General features: G+C 57.5%; 1 protein-coding gene across 1 annotated transcript; it reads right to left on the bottom strand.

Moving 5' to 3' along the window:
- Positions 1 to 258: 258 nt before the first annotated feature.
- On the bottom strand, positions 259 to 19,385 carry VASH1 (vasohibin 1). Its single transcript, XM_047797665.1, has 8 exons — positions 19,308 to 19,385; positions 17,505 to 17,813; positions 12,803 to 12,891; positions 11,229 to 11,285; positions 9,493 to 9,567; positions 6,340 to 6,721; positions 5,408 to 5,520; positions 259 to 4,511 (listed from the first exon to the last, which is right to left on the bottom strand). Exons 2-8 carry the CDS (start codon positions 17,802 to 17,804, stop codon positions 4,439 to 4,441), a joined length of 1,089 nt encoding a protein of 362 aa, XP_047653621.1. The 5' UTR covers positions 17,805 to 17,813; positions 19,308 to 19,385; the 3' UTR covers positions 259 to 4,438.
- Positions 19,386 to 19,721: the final 336 nt, after the last annotated feature.

Raw genomic sequence — 19,721 nt, 5'->3', positions numbered from 1 at the left:
CAGCCACAGGAATTCTCCCAGATGAGGATTAACAGACCCCCGGGTGCTAGATCTCAGTGGCATCAGCAGGCTGAGGGTGATGAGCTGGGACCCTGAAGTTTGATCCTGACTGTAGGGCTCAGGGTATTCTGTTGGCTCATCTGGAGCTCTCCCACCACCCTGGTCAGCAGGTTCTTCCCGGAGCTGCCGAGGCAGACACTGGTGGGTGAGGCGGCTCCAGTCCCAGCTCCCAGAGGGAAGGAGACAAGGTTCACAAGCTGTGGTTTCCACGCAGCCCACACAGCCGAGCTGGGGAGACTTTATTCATTTCAAGGAAAGAGTGAGAGCAGGAATGAGACCACGTGTAAAAGTAAGAGGGAGGGGGCAATACTGACATGACAAGAGGAGGAATCAGGTCCAGGACAACAGGGCAGCTGGACACAGAGCCTAAGGGCAGGGTGTCCACCACCAGGCACCCAGGCCAAGTGCGCCGAAATTCTTCTCGCCAGACTTGAAGAAAAAGGGGAACTTGGGACTCTGGACTACCCAGATGGGCTGGGGTGGGGGGGTCAATAGTGGCGGACTTGCAGCAAGCACCACAGTGGCCCCGCCTGGCCCCCCACCCCACGCTCCTCCAGAGGACCGCCCTACCCTCCACACTGGTTTCTTGGTTTCTCAGTGAATGGGGGAGTGGGGACTTCAACACAGCCAGCCTCCGGCACAAAGAATGCGCTCAATATCCTGGGTCCAGCTGCCACCCGTGTTCTGAGACCAGCCGGTGGGCCTGAGGATGCTGCTGCAGCTGAGCCCAAGACAACCCGGGCAGAAGACTCAGGCGCACAGGCCTCTGGACACGCTACCGGCCAGAATTAGACCTCGTCTCAGGGCCCAAAGTCAGGTCCAAGCTGGAAGGGCTGGTGGGGGGGGGTGGCGTGAGATGACAGAGAGGGCGAGAAACCAGCCATGGCCAACCTCTGGGCTCTTTCTGCTCCTCAGAACCCCGGCCTGAGGCTTCATCGTCACAGCCCAGGGGCTGGGGATGCTGCTCTCCCCGCATGGCCATGTCCAGGAAGGGTGGGGTGGCTGGTGGCATGGGCGAGGGGAATGGGACTGTGCTGAAGCCACATGAGGGAGAGGACCGGCCAGCAGGCAGGCGGGAAGGCTCGAAACGCAGTTTCCCAGTGCTCTGACCTGGCAGTCAGCACAGAGCAAGGCTTTGGGGAGCAGTCACCCCCATGCTGACCCACCTTCATCCAGCAGCTTTGTCCCCTCCCCTTTCCCCCTCCTCAGCCAGCAGCCCCTGCCCCCCGGGGCAGAGGAGCCCACTCTGCGTGCTGGAAGGCAGTCCTGAGTCAGGAGCAGCCAGGCCCAGTCCCTCACAGGAAGTGAGATGAGGTGATACTGAGGATGGTGACTAAGGCCCCAAAGTCCCTGCCTCTGCCTCCCCGGAATCTGCAGCCAGGCCAGCCCCGGGGAGCAGAGCCTGTGTAAACATGCCCAGAAGGGGAGGAGGGCTTGCTACATATGTGAAAGAGTTAAAAATAAATTAAAAAGCACCGCTGTACCCTGTGGGTGTCCACAGGCCCGAGGTCTCAGCTAGGAAGGAGGAGTTCTAGGGAGTCATCAGCTGGAGGTGGCGGGTCCCCCCCTGGGGGGCAGCAGTAGGGGTTGGGGCTCATTCTGCTTCCTTCTCCCCAGACCGCTCAGGAAAGAGCCTGTAGGTCACAGTGTCCTGCTGGGCACTGGTACCAAGAGCAGCTTCCCCACGTCTCCCTGACCCCAGCTCCCTCTCGCATCTCACCCTCAAGTCTTGTGGTCCACAGGGGCATCTGGGGTCTGCTGGTGAGGAGCCTGCACGAGGCACCCACATCCAGACCCACAAAAGGTCTCGTTTTCAGTCTCATGCCTCCCAAAGGGATCCATCTCTGCCTCAGGCGAATGTGGGGACCCACCACCCCTTTCCCTGAAAACTGGGATGGATGGGATGGTGAGTAGCCTGCACGAGGCACCCACATCCAGACCCACAAAAGGTCTCGTTTTCAGTCTCATGCCTCCCAAAGGGATCCATCTCTGCCTCAGGCGAATGTGGGGACCCACCACCCCTTTCCCTGAAAACTGGGATGGATGGGATGGTGAGTTAAGGGTCATGACGGCCCTCAGAATGGTCTGGCTGGGGTGTAGCCCAGGGGGCAGGTTAGGCATCTCCCTAGGGCCCAGTGACCTATGAGAAACCCAAGGGAATGACTAGCTGGCGTCCCTGCTAGGCCTGGCTCTGGGCCAAGAGCTGCTGGTTTGAAGAGCTGCGAGCCCTGGGGCCTCCTGACAGGGACTCGCATCGGTAAACGCATCCTGTCTCCCTCCCTCTGCTTCGCGGCACCGTGCATCTCCCTGGCCGGCTGAGAACTGCACTCTCTCTCTTCCACTCCACCCCCTCTGGTGACAGAGCAACCTCCGGGAGTGCCTGGCGGGACTCTGGTCTGCAGGGAGAGAGGGGATGAGCCAGGGGCCGCTGCCCACTCTGGGAGCAGCGTCAGCAGTGAGGCCCCTGCCCTGGCCCAGCCTGCTCCAGGAAGCCTAGAACCTTCCACCTCCACGTGTCTCAGTGGACCTCTCCCCAGCATAAGTGCCCTCGACTTCCAAGATTACACACTGTCAATCTTTCCCGTTTTCTGAATGGATTGCCAACATTTAAAGATCAGCACATTTCATGTAAAAATTCAGAGTTCTGACCTTTGAAAAGAAATCAGACAAGCTGGTAATGCAGACCCTGTACTCTGAGAACAGCTGAGCAGCAGCGGCAGTGGGTGTTTTAATGGGGTATGTCTTTAGTTTGCCACTATCCCCACCCAGCCCTGCAGCTCTCCTTTCAATCACCTGCCTGGTCCTGGAGGCATCTGAGTTTACGCTTCTGGTTCTCATCCTCCCTTTTCCAGCCCCCTCAACCCCACCCCCTCTGCATCCCTACGGACAGCTGCCCCTGGCTGAATCATAGCCTCTCAGCATGAAGAAACCACAGTGGCCATCTCAAACAGCTATCCTTCCATAACCTGCATCCTCTCTATAGCTTCCTGACAAGTAGCCATCTAGTCTTCGCTTGAATACCTCCAGCAATAGGGAACTCGCCACTCCTCAAGGCAGCCTGATCTTCTAAACTCTCCCCCACATTCTCTCTCACGTACGCCTCCCCAGTTCTTACGCTGTGTCTCTCCTTGGTGGCCACACTGCCCTCCTGACCTACGCTGCTTTGTGGCTTGAGCCTCCAGAACCTTCCCCCAACCCCGCCAGCCTCTCTCTACCACTTCTCACTTGCCCGCCAGGCAGGCTGTGCACCCTCGAGCTGTTCAGGTTCCTCCCTGATGAGCCACCACATGTAACAGGCCTGATCACCCGCGGGCCGTCCAGCCCTGGGATGCTACACAAGGGGAGGTGGGCCTGGGACACAGGGATCCTGGTCTGGTTGTCGTTTCTCCAGCAAGGGCTAAGGCAGCAGGAAGGGGGAGCAGCAGTGCCCACCCCTGGGGACTACCTACCAGGGGGACAGTCCCACCCCATCCCCAGCCATGGTTCCTGGACCCCCTAGGTCTGTTCAACCCCCCACAGTCATGCTGAGCCCAGTGCACCTCTGGGCTCTTGGCAAAGCCCAGCCCCTCTACAAGGAGGCCCTGCTTCAGCAAGAGGCAGAGCTGGGCTGAGTAAGAAGACCAGGTAAAGGCCCAGGAACTCTCCCCCCCGCCTCGCCCCGGAGTGGTTGTCTCCGGGGCTGTCATACAGCCCACCCCAGCATGGGCCCTGCCACTAGGCAGTGTCAGCCCACACAGCACTGTCCGTGAGGCTGCAAGGGCAGAAGGGCCCTCCTGGGTCACGCTCTCTGGCTCTTGGGGCAGATGTGGCCTGTGCCATGCGCCTGATATGGCCCACACGGACCTTTCCCGGGATGGTTCCTACCCTGCTTTCCTTTCCCTGGGTCAAGATTCTGCCAGGACAGGCAGGACTGGAGAAACACCTCCATCCCTCCCCCCCTGTCCCGCCACAGGCCTGGCAGGGCTGGGAGGTCTCCCGTAGACAGGATGGACCCAAATCCCAGAGAGACCTCAGGGACAGGGGTACCAGCAGAGCCAGCAACCCCTCCCTACCCAGCGCTGCGGCACTCAGATCTTATAAGCACTGGCCTTCCAGCCCCTGGCAGATCCATTAGTTTTAAGTTTTTTCCAAATACCTTAAATTTCAGCTGTTGAGTTAAAAACTCAAACTTGAACCCTTAACTGCTTCTTGGTCCAAAGTTAGGGGGCTTGGCCCAGCGGCAGGGGCAGCAGCTTGGGTGGCTGAGCTGGGATGAGCTCTTCCTGCTGCCCCTCGTGCCACCCCATAGTCAGCCCCACGTTCCCCAGGGGTGAGGCTGGTTCTGGCAGGTGGATCCTGGCCCCTAGAAGTGGGTGAGGCTGGGGTGCTGCCACCTGCCTCACACCCGGATCTGGTACCCATTGAGGTCTGGCATGGCTTTGGGCTCCGAAGGCTTCTTCTCACCAGAAGGCCTGCAGGGAGGAGAGAGCAGGGAGGGAAGGGGTGAGTGTCCCACCATCAGGGAGGTGGCAGCAGAGGGAGCAAGTCGTGGCTGCCCCTCCCCGCCCCCTTCCCATTCTCCAAAGTGTCCTAAATGCAACAGTATGGTCTCTGTGGAAGCGTGTTTCTGGAACCCCCGAACTGCCCTGCTGTCATGAGTGTGGCCCCTGCACTCTTACAGGCTATGGCCCTTCACTCTGGTCAGCAACTCTGGCTGCAGTTTAAGTAGTTAATAGCTCATGCGCGCATCTCCATGTGGGGAATCTGTCCTCGATGAAAGCCTCCTAGGGCAAGGTGGAGGATGCGAGATACTGGAGGTCTGCTTGTGCCCCTATTCCAGAGAGATGCCTCCAGAACAATGATATTTAAAGCAAGAGCCAGACAGACATGTGTAGGAGAGAAATCCAAAGAGGCAGCCTGGGATACGGATGGGATGTTTCTGCCAATGAGAGGCAAAACCCACAAACTCACAGGGAGTAAGTTATGTTCAGAGCCATCCACCAGCTGCCATCTGCTGCTAAACCTTTCCTGATGATATTCCTGGAAAAAACTCACCATCTTCCAGGGCCCCACCCCTCACACCCTCCCTTTGATAGTGCCCATCCTACCACTGGCTTTCGGTCCCTGTGGGTCTCCTGCTTGGCACCAGGGCCCCGCACAGGGTAACCAGTGGGCCAGTGATGTTTCCTCTGGGGAGATGGAATTGTATTGCTGCCAGGGAAGTGTAAGACACAAGCCCACCAAGTCCCTTCCCTCCAGGGAAGGCGCACTAGAATGAGAAGAGTGGAGGGTAAAAGCAGAGGGATCCAGAAGATGAGAGGGAAAGAAGAGCTTTTTCTGTCCCCCCCAGGAGAGCCCCATCCCTCACCGCCTTTCGCTGCGGCTGTTCCTTCGGTGGGGGCTGGACTGGCCCCGCTGCGGGGAGGATACATCCTTCTTCCGGTCCTTGGTAGGGGAGGGAGGGCCGGCCCCTTTGCCAATCTTGGTGGGAGGAAGAAACAAGACTTACTCCAGGAAGCCTCAAGCCATGCTCTGCCCTGTCTCTGAGGCTGCCCACTGTTGCCCTCCCGTCCTGGCGAGCAGATGAGGATGTGAAAACACCGCAGTCCTGACTGTGGCCCCGGCTGTCCGGAGGGTCAGAGCACAGGGCTGCAGTGGCTGAGCAGTGGGGAGGGGCCCGTGGGTCCCTGGGGACCCAGGGAGAGGCCAAGATCTTGCTGTCAGGCTCTGGGGGCAAATGCCTCAGCAGCCCCTCCCCCTTCCATGACTCCTGCTCAGTGGGGGTGGGAAAGAGGAAGAAGGACCGTGCCCCCCTTGCCTCCCCACAGTCTGGCCTTCTTCCTTTTTCTGGCTTCCTCCTAGTCCTTTCTTAGGCCTGGGGGTCAAGAGGCAGGATACACAGGGGTGATGGAAGCTGCTTCCCACCAGGCACTCCCTTTCCCTCCACTCAGGCCACGATTTCCCGCCAGTCTTTACTCACAGTCCCCTCCACCTGGACTGTGGCACCCCTGCCCTTCTCCACGTGTCCAAGACCTGCCCTGTGCCCACATCCAGCTCCCCCTTCCAGAGCCCCCCTGGCCTGCCCACCCAAGGGGGTGTCTCCACGACAACCTCTGAGCAAAGCCCGGAAACGTCCCACCCTCACCTCCCCTGATCCTTGCACCCCCTCTGCTGGCGGGGAGGGTGGGGGAAGAGGAGGAGGAAGGGGGCTTTCCTGGAAGATTGACTCCCTAGGAAGCCGCAGCCCTTCCATCACCGCCAAGGGCCTGGCCGCTGGCGAGCAGGGCGGCGCGCACGGACCTTGAGCCGCATGTCGCGGGCGTGCCGCTCCAGCTCCTTGCGGAGGTCCTCGCGGCCCAGCTTCTCCACATCCAGGACCGAGTGCTTCCACTCGATCTGCTCCACGCTGTGCGGGTCGTGGGACACGCACTGGCCCAGCTTCACCTTCTTCAGCACGTGCCAGCAGCGGCTGTAGGCGGCCTCGTAGTCCAGCACAAGCTCGCTGAGCGTGCGGAAGGCCGGCGGCTTGTACATCAGGTCCTCGCGCCGGCTCATGCCCAGCGCCCCGTAGCGGCCCCCGAAGTTCACCCCCAGCACGATGTGGCGGAAGTAGTTCCCTGAGAAGTAGGTCTTGAAGCTGATGGGGAAGCGTTCCAGGGTGGGCATGCTGTTGGTGAGGTAACTGGCCACGGCCCCCAGCTAAGGAAAAGGCCGCGGAGAGGCCCAAGGGCCAGTGCGCAGGGGCGGGAGGAGGCGGCCGCCACCCAGGAGAGGCTGCGGCCGGGGCCCTGGACCCCGCTCCTGAGTGCAGGCAACAGGGCTTGCTCATCTCCACCTCCTGTCCTCTGAGTTGGGCCTGGCCTACAGTACGTGCTCAATAAACTCCATCTCTATGGGTCAGGGCTCTTGGTGGCAACTGGCTGCTGCTAGGCTGTCAAGCAGGGCCCACCAAATGATAGCAGCTAAGAGTGGGCTCAACCGGCGCTCCAAACTGCGGGGCCTTGGGCAGTCCTGGGTGGAAGGAGGGACCAGAGGCCCAGCGCCCACCTCCCATCCTCACACACAGCCCCGCTCACCCCACCTTGCCTCTCACATGTCCTCTGATGTTCTCGCCCACATGCACTTGGTCACAGATGCACAGACAATCCCGTTCTCTTTCTCTCACCACCCCGCGTGCACAGATATACTGCCCATTGTTCTTCAAATAAAACCAAGCTCGCTCCCACAGCCTAGGAGGCTGACAGCCGGGCCCAGCTGCTCCCTCCAGCTTCTCAACCGGCTCAGCCCACTTGCTCAGCTTCTCAGTTCAGCTGCCAGCTCTTCCCTCTGGCTCCCCACACCCCCACCAGCTCCTCCTCAGGCCTCAGGCTTAGCCGTCAGGCTGACCTCCGTTTCTAAAGCATGTCCGTCGGCTCCACTAATTTCTCCCATGGCACACTCACCCCAATCTAATTATTTCTCCTATTTCTTGGTTTACTTGCTTATTTTTTTGGTCTCCCCAGCAAGAACGGAAACTTCTGAGAACAGGGACCTTGTCGTCATGTTCTTTGCTGTAAGACCGGGGCCCAGCACAGAGGTGGGCACACAGCAGGTACTCAGAAAACAACACAAAAAAAAACCCCCCAAAACCTCTTCTTGAACAGGTGAGTGGAATGAGATGAATGGGATAAAAGCTTGGTCTGGACACCCTTAGGCACTGCATCTAATCCTACGTGCACCCACTCGTTCAGCTGTTCTTAGAAAACTTGTGGGATGGGATTGCCACTGTCCCCTTCTGCAGAGGAGGACTCCGAGGCGCAGAGACGGAAGGAACTTGCTTGGAGTCACACAGCGAGTACACAGCAGAGCTAGGATTCAGGTCCAGGATGGCCTGACCCTGACGTCTGTGGTCAGACACTGCGATGCTTACTGAGCCCGACTCCTTGCAAGCAAGTGACGGGGGACACAGATGAGCAAGATGCAGGCTCGGAGTGAAGTGAGGATGAGGCCTGGGCACGAATTCAATACAGCGCCTCTACATGAGCAGTGACTGAGGGAACTGTGGTGGTTCTGCGGGGACAGCGGGGAGGGGACCTGCCCAGATGGGGGCTGTTCCTGTTTTCTTCCTGCCCATGAGCCAGCAGGTAACCCCTGGAAGGGCTCCGGGACCACGGGGTCCTGTTGGGACCAGCTTCTCTGTGTGCTCTGGCAGGGAATTGGGGGTAAGTGTGCAGTCTCCCTCCTACAATGGGGTGGGAACCTCCATCTTGACCTGTGTCCCCCAAAGGAGAAGTGAATATGGGGTGGGGGTGTGCAGAGGCGCTGGCAGTCCTTGGGCTGGCCGCAGGCTCGTCCCAGCAAAGAACCCTCTGGACAGAGGCGGTGCTTATGGGACTCTTTGTCAGCAAAGGACTGCCACAGCGGGGTTTGCTCTGGGGACCCCTCAGGGAGGGGGGCTGGGGAGTGCCCCTGTAGTCTCTTTGTATAATTTAAGGCTGGACGTCTGGGGGTAGGGGGAGTGTCCCCCGCAGATCGCAGTCCTCCTCACCTTTGACCGTAGTCTTTGCCTCCCAACCTGTCCCAGGGAGCAGTGTCCTCCCTGTGCCATTGGGCCCCTGCCACCCTGCCCTGCCCCGCCCTGCCCTGAGCCAGGAGCCTGCACCAGGGGTGGGAGGCACAATACTTCAAAGCCTTGGGAGGTACCACTGGAAAGGGGGAAAGCAAGGAGTGGGCAGAGATGAATGGAGTCGGCCTTGAATTACTAAAACTGAGTGAGGGGCACATGGGGTCATTATATTAATCTATGTTGGTACCAGGTTAAAGTTTTCTATGACAAAGCAAAAAAGTATAGGGCTCAGGCAGGGACCCCCCACAAGAGAGGACCAGCCATAACACCAGTCTCCCTACCTTGCTCCGACTGGGGATATTAGGGGGATCCCTCCAGGCTTGTCTGTCCCACCACAAGCTGCTCCACTGACCCAGCTGTATGTCCCAGTTCTGCCCTTTGAGTGGGGGTGGCTGAAAAACTCTGTTTGCCTTTTGTTGTTGTTTTTTAAAGGCAGAGTCCTGTATCAAAGATCCCATCCATCATCTCCTCAGGTCAACATGTCCTGGAAATGCCAGCATCTGGACATCCAATCTGCTTCCTAGACTCTCTGGTTCTTGGAAATAGCACAACGGTCAGAGACACTGTGCCCTGACCTGGGGTTCAGAGAACGGGGTCACTGCATCCACATGACTCAAAAAAGCTGCCCAGTAAGCCTTGGAGGTTAACAACGGAGGTGTGGGACAAACCAACCCCCCACCCCCACCCCCCAATGCTCTTCCACTTTGGGGCCAAGTTCCAGACTGCTGGGAGAGAGAGCTGGGAGGGCCCTGGAGCACATGCACCCCACCCCTTCCAGGGGAGGAAGTGAGCCCAGAGGGGCTGAGCACGTGGTCTGCCCTCCCCCAGGCCTCTTAGAGTAAGGATACATTCCCAGGATCACAGCTTCCAGGCATTTGATTGGCAGAGCCTCTTTGGTCATTTCCTTGGCCAGGTCCATCAGCCTGGGGGAAGGAGGGCAGAGTCATCAGTCCGGCGGAGGAGTATCAGGAGGCAACTAGAAATGCTAGATGGACAGACTCCCCTCCCTTCAGCTCAGGCCTAGCACCCCCCCCACCCTCCCCTCCACATCCTTTCTGAGCCTAAGGGGGTGGGAGGGGAGACTGCTGGAGAAGGAAAGAGGCCCCGCCCCCCTTCTCTCAGGCTCCTGCTCCAAAGACCTCTGGAGAATGAATCGGGGGCATGCAGTGGTAGCAGACTTTTGACAGCCCCTGGGCTGGGGGCCTTCTGTGAAGATGACGCGGGAAAGCACGCCAAGGATACTGGGGCCTTGGCATTGATCCTGTCCCTTATGGAGTACAGTGGACACCCCTGACCCAACTATGACTTCTGCAAAGAGCTTGTAATTGATTGTAATGCTCCCCCGTAGATGGCCAGCTGCCTGGGGCCTGGACATTGGTTCGCAGGCAGTTAGCTGCCCAGTGACTCCCCTGGCCTGCTCTTGAACTTGGAATTCAGGCCACTTTAAGAGCGCCTACTGCTGAAGCCTGATTCCTCCCTCCTTACCAAATGCCTGTACCCTGGGCCTGGGAATGCAGCCATGCAGGCTTTCGCAGGAGGGTGCCAGACTCCTCCACCCCATGAAGCTGGAGCTGCCCTCCAACTTCTTCCCCACCACCCAACCTGCGCGCACACACACAGCAGCCACAGGACAAGAGCAGAGCTTTGGGGTTAGGGAGGCTGCATTCCACCTGGGAGGTGGGCCATTAGCTAATTTAGCTAATAAACCACTGAAAGCGCTTTTCCCAAGAAAATGAACATGGACGGGTTATAGGTGGAGCAGGATGTAGAATTCACGTTAATTTAAAAAGTACAGGTTTTAAGCCTCTAGACAGCTTTGAGCTGAGCCCCCAGACCCTGCTGTGGCATTCACTCCCCACTCGGCTCTGCCCTCAGGGCGAATCCAGCCAGGGGTCTACATTGGGGGGTAGAATGGGAAGTGAGAGATGCACTGTTATCCCCGGTGGGGGTCCCTGTTGCTCAGACACTGGGCCTTGTACTAAATGACCACAAGAGAGTCCAGTAAAGCAACTAGGGAGACGCACAAGTCCCTGATGTGGGGAGGGGCTCAGGCGGCTCCAGGGAAAGGAGAGAAGGCGGAGGGCTCACTCCTGCTAGTTGCTCCTCTTTTAAACAGGAAAAGATGAGGCTCACACACAGACATCTACCTGGATTTGCCCTCTGTCATCACCAAGGCAAGCTGGGGGCTGTCATCACCTTCCCGGCTCAGCCTGGATATTGGGTTTCCTCTTCCTCAAGGGAGCCCCGACTGCCCATCTTGGCCAGAGTTCCCTTATCTTTTTTTTTTTTTTTGGTTTGCAGTGGCGATGAGGGATCTCAGTTCCCAAACCAGAGGCGGAACCAGGGCCACAGTGGTGCAAGCACTGAATCCTAACCACTAGACTGCCAGGGAACTCCTGGTCAGAGTTCCCTCTTTATGACACCCTAAAGAGGGTCCCACAGTGGTACCTGCCCTGCTGGCAGCCTCCCCTGGGAAGAGTCCCTGCCTGCCTCAGAGGCTTCCACCCACAGGCTCCCAAGGGGCTCCAACCTGGCTGGACACTGTCACCTTGGTGCAGAGGGACCGAGTGCTTCGGACACTTACCCTGTCAGAGGTCTGCTCTTCTTAATTTCAAAGAACTGTGTCCCCGTGTGATTGTACCTGTGGGTCTGGTTAAGGGCTTCCTGGCTAGATCTGGAAGATGTGTGTCCCCCTGCCCCATCTGGACCCTGGGGATCCAGCACTCCTGGGGGAGCAGGCTGGGCGAGGACTCCCACAGAACGCTTCCACGAGGCGCTAGCTGGGAGGAAGTTCAAGACCCAATGGACAGAGGGGAGAGGAGGGGGCACTTCTCCATCCCCCCCAGGACAAAGGAGGACGCTGCTTCTCCATCCCCCTCAGGGACCCCCTCCATCCTTCTCTCTCTGCTCCAGCCCTTGGTCTCCTAGGAAGGGAGCCGTGGGACAGGCAGCCAGGCCTGGAAAGAGGCTGAGCCGTGGACAGCTCTGCAACACGTTGTGTTCCAACCAGTGAGAAGCAGCGCAAACCAAGAGAAGGCTGGGCTGGGATTCCAGGGTGGTGGCATTGCTGGGTGCTGCTCCCAAGCCAACTGTCCTCCTCTCTGCACCACGACTCCCCTGCCCCCTCGCAACGGAAGGGCTAGATCCGATTTTCGGTTACTAGCCTGGCTTTTCTCCTGCTCAGGACCCATGTCTGGTCCTGCCACCTCCGACTGCAGCTCCAGCATGGAGGGTCAGGGAGAGCCCAGGTCATAGAGTGCCAGGCAGGGTGCAGGGGGCGGAGGGGCCCAGCACAGGGACAGGGCGGGGGGTGAGGGGAGCATCCCAGGCTCAGGGGAGTCCCTGAGGCTCTTTCCATTTTGGGTGACTGGCCTCCTGCCATGGAAGAGAAAGGTGAAGAACTGGGAGAACTTTCCAGGATGTAGAAGCTGTACCTCCTGGAGCATAAAATCTCTTTTTATTTCTGTGTACCTGCCCCCCCCAACACACACCCCCTTAAACCAGTATTTTTTTTTTTTTTTGTCTCTTTAGGGCCGAACCTGAGGCCTGTGGAAGTTCCCAGCCTAGGGGTCGAATTGGAGCTGCAGCTGCTGGCCTATGCCACAGCCACTGAAATACTGGATCTGAGTTGCATCTGCGACCTACACCACAGCTCATGGCAACGCCAGATCGTTAACCCACTGAGCAAGGCCAGGGATCCTGACTAGATCATGGATGCCAGTCAGATTCATTTCTGCTGAGACACAATGAAACCCCTAAAACAATTGTTTTGTGTAAAAACAGCCCCAAGGGAGCTTCTTCTCTCTCCCTCTGCTGAGGCTGCATAGCCAGCAGAGATCTGGGCTGGTGGACCTAGAGTAGGCTTCCACCCGCAGGTGGCTCAGGAGGTGTTTACCCCATCAGAAGTAGGAGGAAATGGATGGCAGAGAGGCCACAGTGGATTTGGCAGCCATCAGACAAAATCCCTCTGATGCCCCGGGTGGACACAGGCTGTGCTTATCCAATCCCGGGGCGCAGAGATGCCCGGTGAATGGTGCCCCTGGAGCTGTGGAGTGAGGCTGCTCTGCGGAGCCCTCTCCAGCCCTGCCTGAAAACAAACCCCACTTTAGACCAGACTGCCAGCCAGATGGTGGCCATGACTCCGGCCAGGAAGGATACTGCAGCTCCCTGATGTAGCGCTGCACGGCTTCCAGACGCTCGGGGACAGGCGTAGAGGGCTGGAACGTAGGCACACTCGGTATGGGAATCTGGGGAAGGAGAAGAGCTCTGGTCACAAGAGGGAGGCTCACCCTGGAGCTTCCAGCCCATCCACACCCAGACCAGCCCCCAGAGAAGCCATATCCTTCGGCAGGCCCCCCTTCCCTTCTATGCTGAGCCCCTCTCCTCGGCAACCCCTTCCAGAGGCTCCTGTCAGGCTCCCACCGCGGCTACTCCTCTCCCTCCTGGCACTTGACAGCATTGCCAATTTGGAGCTTATGTTGATGTTCCAATGTTATCCTTGTTTAATAATTTTAGGAAAACATGGGTTGACTCACCGACCGTTTTGAATTTTAAAGTCCATCAACGTCAAGGCTTAACAAGTTAAGTTCATTTGGGTTTGGGATTCACTTGAACTCTGGTTCAAGTGCTGGATTAAAATGGGTTTATCAGGTAGCCCTGCCCGGGGCTGGGGGAGCCGGTGTGTGGAGTGAACACACCCTTGGCAGGTGGCGTCACCCCACTCCACCCCACATCACAGCACATTGACCAGGCCTTCCAGCTTCAATCTCAACCATCCAGAAGTAAGTGTGGGGGGACATAGTTTGGGACAGGTCTTGCTGTGGGTGTACTTGCCATGGACTAGCCACTTTGGAGGGGTTTCACGGAGCCAAAGGAGCCCTGGTTCCCCCTCAACACCTCCCTGTCCTGCCAGCGCCACACCTATAACAGGTAACGAGGGAGCTGGACAGCCTCCTCAACAGAAGAGACTTTCCAGAGCCCGGCCCAGGAAGGGGAAGTGGGGTGATGGGCAGGTGCCTCCCGAGGGCTGGGAACCGCCAGGCCTGGGCTTCCTGGATGCTGGGAGTCTGGTTAGGAGCCTTGGACCCCCAGAGCTGCCCTCCGCAACCAAGTAGTTGCCAGGAAAGAGGCCACTGCCAGGTGGGTGCCCTCAGGCCACCTCTCTGGCCACGGAGAGCCCAAAGGCTGGCAGTTCGGCTGTACATCAGTGAAGCCTTAGAAGCCACGGGAAGCATCAGCTGGGTGCTCTCAGGATACAGAGCAGACTCCACTGGGTAGAAGAGCCAGATTTCCAGGGCCAAGGCCGATCCCTCTGGGGTTCCCCCTTGGCTCCCAGCACTGTCGGCTTTGAGGTGGCCTCAGGCTTGTCACATGGGGGGGGGTCCCACCCTCTTCACCCCAGGCCTCTGCCCAGCCCTCCTTCTCAACTGCTGAGCGTCTCCATCTGCACGGCTAAGGAAGGGCAGGGCATGAACTTCCTCTCCCTCCATGCTGGTCCCCTCCTTCCTGGCCGGGCAGTCCCAAGCATCTCTCTCTGGAGGAAGCCACTTCCCCTTTCACCCCACCCCCCCCCCGCTGCCCAGACTGGGGCCACCACTTACAATCAGCTGGGGGATAAAAGCCCCGGATTGAGGGCTCTCCTTTTTCCTGTCTGACCACCCTGCCAGTCAAGCTCTAGAACTCTCTGAGGGCCGGCCACCCCGTGTCAAGGCTATGGGGTAGGAGAGGAGGGAGAGGAATTACTGCTCAAGGTACTACAAACAGCACAGCACCTGACTTTTTCAGGTGAAGGGTCCCAGACAGGCCATCCTCGCTTCCCGTGAGGGCATCTAGTGACTTCCAGAAGCTTGGGTAGAGCCTCTAAGTACGCCCTCTCTGAGACACTCCAAACAAGGAGGGTGCTACTGTCCAAGAGTTCTTCGCACAAGCTGGCAGGAGCCAGCCCCAGGCCAGGCTCGGGGTGGTACCCGTGGGGTCATTACCCGCCATCCAGACAAGGGCCCAGGAACTGGCAGCTCTGTGAAGAACTAAATGGCTCCAAAAGAGTTAAAAAAGACCTGGGATTCACACACAGGGCCTTGAAGGCCACGGCCACTGAGGCTGAGCCGGAGGGAGCTGTCCAGCCGACTCAGAGCCTCCTGTTAACCCAGGTTAACTAACCACTGCAGGCAACGCTGACAATTTGCAATGTTCACACAAGCATATGCTCCTTCACTCCACACTAACAAGCAGGATTCTGTACATCCCAGGCCCACTGGAGAACCTCGGCCTGGATTTGCCCCCACTGCTGGGGAGGTGAGGTCAAGTGGAGTACAGGGGCCTGAGTGATATGGCCCAGATCAAGTCAGGGATAATCTCTCCTCTGCTACCAAGGCCAAGGGTTACACTTGCTCCAGGAATCCCCTAGAGTCTTGAGTTCTAGCAAGACATTCTGCTTGGTAGACTTCATCTCAGTTTAGAACAAAAAGGAGGCTTGGGGGAGGTGGTCCAGGAGCCCCAGGCTGGGCCACGTGCAGGGGCCACACAGCTAACATAAACAGGGAAGGCAGGCTGCGAGTGAGTGGTAGGGACCTAGGGAAGGAACCCACCCCTCTGCTCCAGCTGCCATGCGGGATCAGAGACTCTGTTCCCATATTCTCTCAATTTCTGAAAAGATGTAAAAATCTGGATCTTGATGTGAAATCTCCCAATTTTAAATTTTGGCTCAGGTGGTCTTTGAAAACATCATGCCATCCCCAAAGTCTCGGTCCCACCACAATGTGACCCCTGTGCCAGCTCCAAGGGTGTGGCCACTCAGGGAGGGGCCGGCCCAGCGTTGGGTCTACACTGCTGGCACTCTGGGATCCACTGATGCCTCCTGGAGTCCCTGACTCCGCCCAGACGCTGTGGCTCCTTCCTACTCTGGACAGAGGTAGAGGAGGAAGCCCACACAGACCTGTGCAGGTCCTCTCTCTGGCACGCTTTTTCCGTGGTTTGACGAGGGGAAGTTTCAACTTTCCCAACCCTCTCACAAAATTCCTTGGGGACTACCACACTCCTGCCAGTCACAACACCCCGAGACAATAGCTTCATTCTTTCAGCGGTGACTTTCCTACACAAGAAGGCTGAAGACGACAAGATGACATTACAAGACAAGTTGCTAATGACCTTATAGATTTCTTTTTTTTTTTTTTTTCAGTTCCCCAAAGTGGTGATAGTTTTGCAGGGAACTATTCATACTCTCCCATAGCCCGATGTAGACAACCAGCAGGATGGTCGGAGAGCCATCTGCCAATTACCGATGTGCTCACGTGGCAGAGGCATGTGGTTCTGGCTTCGCTGAAACATACATTGAGTGAGATTCAGCCTCCGCTTCAGATGGAGGAACTGAACAGAGGTGGTGAACATACAGTGACCAGAACCGGTTTGAGGCTTTAATATATATTCTCTACTTTAATCTTCACTACAATCAACCCCACCTTACAGATGAGAAAACTGTGATTCAAACAGATGGAAGGGGCCTGCTTGAGGTCATGTAACTAAGCGGGCAATCTGAACCAATGTTCGTATCTTTTGATGTCCTATTTCCTTTTCCAGGAAATTATCTCAAGGAAATAATCAGAGATAGACCTCAAATGTATGTTTTGGAATGTGCACCACAGTGTTCATTTTAAGAACATATTATTGAAAATAAAGTCCAACCACAGGGAATTAGCTCAATTCTAAATGAGTCTGGAAGGCGATTATGTAGCCATTCAAAGTCAAACCACATCTGATTTCCCCTAGAAAAATTAGGCAGTTGCTCAAATTTCAACTTCTGAATTCAGCTTGTCCCAGAAGACAGAATCTGGTGATTCTACCAATAACTTGGTTAAAAACAAAACAGGCTACTGTTAACCACCACTCTCCCTGGGCCCCTCCTTCTCACCTAAGCAGACAGGACTAAGCATGAGGCTCTGACCTCTGTCTGATTGGCTTTTCTTTGGGGGGATCAAGACTTTACATTTGAGAGAGTGCTTCCTTAATCTTATGCTTCAGCCATAATGTTGAAGAAAAAAACAAAAAAACAAAAAAGCAAAAAAAACCAGGCATGTTTTTCCACATAGCACCATAGTGCACAGAAAGTCTCAAGTACTCTTTCACTCAGCAAACACTTACAGGGGTCTGTTCTGTGCCAGGCACACAGGAGGCCTTGGAAAGACAAAGATGAACGAGACAGCTTCAGCCTTCCCGGAGACACAAATGAGGACAGCCGTCATGGAGGAGTTCCAACCATGCACAGAAAACCTGAACTCTGCTCCTCTCCAAAGGCTCTCTTGTAATTGCCCTGAACCCAGTGTACTGCCGAGCAGAGGCCCTGGAACCCGAAGACCTGGGGGTGAGACCCAGCTCTGCCGATTACCAGTTGTGGGACCCTGAGTTCCTACTTGAGTTTTCAACTTCCTTGTCTGTAAATTGGGGCCCCAGACTGCACTTAATTCACAAGGCTGTTGGAGAATTGAGTGGCAAAACACATGAAATTATTTTCTCAACATCTGAAGCCCTGGACTCTCCTTACTCATTCATTTGCTCCCTGCCCACAGTTCTCTGGCTTTAGCAAATAAGATGCCAAGCCATGTCAGCATACTTGGTAGTTAATCTGCTGCTCTGCCCACAAAACATGGGCATTTTAAGAGATGGAGGAGGGCTGCCTGGAAACAAGGCATGTCCACCTCACAGAACAACCTCAATGGCAACTGAGAGAAAGTTCTTTTGGACAGGCTCCACCTGTCTGAATTTTTAACATCTTACCACGCCCTCCAAGGGAAGTATGACTTTGCTATTGAAGCCTCAATGTTACTAAAATCTTAGATAACCCCCAACACACACACACACACCTCACCTTGGGCAGGTCCGTGGCCCCACGGATCCGCTGAGCCACCTTCTCCCCATCAGGGTGGATCTTGGCCACATGCTTCCACATCCTTTCCCAAGTGGCCTCATCCACAGGGAGTCCACCCCGATTGACAAAGAAGGGGATGCCTCCATCTCGCAGGTCCTCTTCCCCTTCTTCTTCTGGCTCATCATCTCTCTGGGCTGAGGCCCCTTCGCTGGTCTCCAAACGCCTGACCCCAGAGGGGGCAGCAGTGGCAGTGGGGACAGCACCACTGCTGCCCCCGATCACCTTCTTCCCTCCTGGCATTCCCAAATCCTTAACGGCGTGGGAGTGTGTATCAGGAGGCAGAAAAAAAAAAAAAAAAATGTGGCTCACAGGAGGCCTCCCACACACCAGCTGCAGAGATAACACATGGCCAAACAGAGCGCAAGGCGCCTTTAAGAAACCAGGGCGTGGCTCCTGTACAATAAAATACTATCTGATGGGGGGATAAAAAAAAAATCAGTGCCTCAAAGTGAAGTGCGGGGCAGAAGGGGTTGGTAGTCCCGGGTCAGGCCTTATTCTTTTTGAAAAACGGGATATAAAGAATACACCCCAACTTGGCAGCTTTCACCACGCTCTCCCATTTGACAGGGAGAACAATAACGGACAGCAGTCTCGGCTGGCAGAGGAGAAAAGTCGGAGGGAAACTGAGGCCAGGCGGCTCAGACCAGCGGCCAAGAAAGGGTCAAGGCATGAGTGCCCACGCCGACTGGGCGTCCCAGATCCCAGTTTTGGACAGAAACAAATTCCTCTACAAAATATCGTACGCTCACACCTGTGCGCTCCAGGGTCGGGGGCTGAGGCGACTCCAGGCCGCGTCAGCTCAGAGCCCGGACCCCCGGGCCGAAGGGCGGCGAGGGAGCGCGATTTCTCCAAAGGGATGAGTCGGGGAGCGTAGACTCGCAGCTGGCGGGGCGCGCGCCGACGCGCACATTCCACGCCCGCAGCCAACTCCCTGCACAAAGTGGGCTTTGTCTCAGCCCCCTGTCCCCTCGGCCCCGGGAAACAGGAGAGGAGCCCCCAGAATGGGGAAGGGCGCGGCGGGGAGGCGAAGCTGGGAGGGCTAAGGCCCCGCCGGTCCCCAACCCAGCGCGTCTCAGCGGGCGGATGGCGGGCATCCGGCGCCGCGCTGCGCAAGCCGAGCCATCGCGGGGCGCAGGTCCCGCTCTGGGGCCCGAGGCTCAGCGGGGAAGGCTCGGGCGGCGCGTAGGGGCCAGGCTGAGGTCACCGAATGGCGGGCTGCGGCCACAGGGTCGCCGCCCCGGACTGGCTGCAGCATGGGCGGTGGCGCAGCGGAGGCAGGCAAAGGATGCTCGCGCAGCTGTTCGCTCGGGCTCTCGCTTACCGCCACCCCCCCGCCCCCGGCCAAGGGCTGGAAACAGGACCTCGGGGCCAGGAGAGCAAGCCCAGAGGCTCGCGCACGCACGGCTGCAGCTGGAGGCAAGGGACAAAGCCTCAGCAAGGGCAGGGTGCGCTAGTCCCCGGAAAGCAACCCATAAAAAACTGAATCCACGCGTAGATCGCGGCTCCGCGGCTCGGTGAAGCTCCGGCCACCGCTGCCCCTGCCGCCTGGGGGCCCAGCAGCCGCCGGCTGGGTCCCCTGCCCGCCCGCCGCCCACCCGGCGCGACTCCAGCCCGCGCCGCGCATGCGCTCCGTCCCCCCCTTAAAGGGCCAGTGCGTTCCCGCCCAGCTCTTCGCCTCCCGCAGCCATTCCTCTGCCTCAAGTCGTCTCTAGGACGCGGGTGGGCTTGTGCTCCCCCTCTCACCTCTCGCAAAAGGCCTTGCGACGCCGGTGCAGAGCTGCCGGGGAAGTTTACAAAGTGCCCAACCGAGCGCAAAGTCCACGGAGATTCCGGCCGGGCTCAGAAGGCCGGCGGTCGGGACTTTCCTACGGGGACTGCCTGCCTCGCTGGGCTTCTCGGGGTGTAGAAACCAGAGGATGGTTTGGAAGCCCAGGGTTCCAGACCGGATTTGTTTTTCTGTGGGATAACGAATAGATCGCTCCCCTCTGTGGGCCTCGGTTTCCCCCTCAGCCGAGGCCTTCACCCTGGGTGAGCAGAGTCCTCTTGGCGCGCGCGTTCCTAAAGAAAGATACTTAGGGGTCAGGGTCACTACCTCTGCAAGCGAAAGGGTTAAAAGCACCCTAGCACCCCTCCCGCCACCTCCGCCAGTGAGAGCAG

The sequence above is a fragment of the Phacochoerus africanus genome, chromosome 9 (assembly GCF_016906955.1).
Source record: "Phacochoerus africanus isolate WHEZ1 chromosome 9, ROS_Pafr_v1, whole genome shotgun sequence".
In the NCBI taxonomy this organism is placed as follows: Eukaryota; Metazoa; Chordata; class Mammalia; order Artiodactyla; family Suidae; genus Phacochoerus; species Phacochoerus africanus.
The sequence above is the reverse complement of the archived record's forward strand: the minus strand, read 5'-3'. Positions and strand labels throughout refer to the sequence as shown.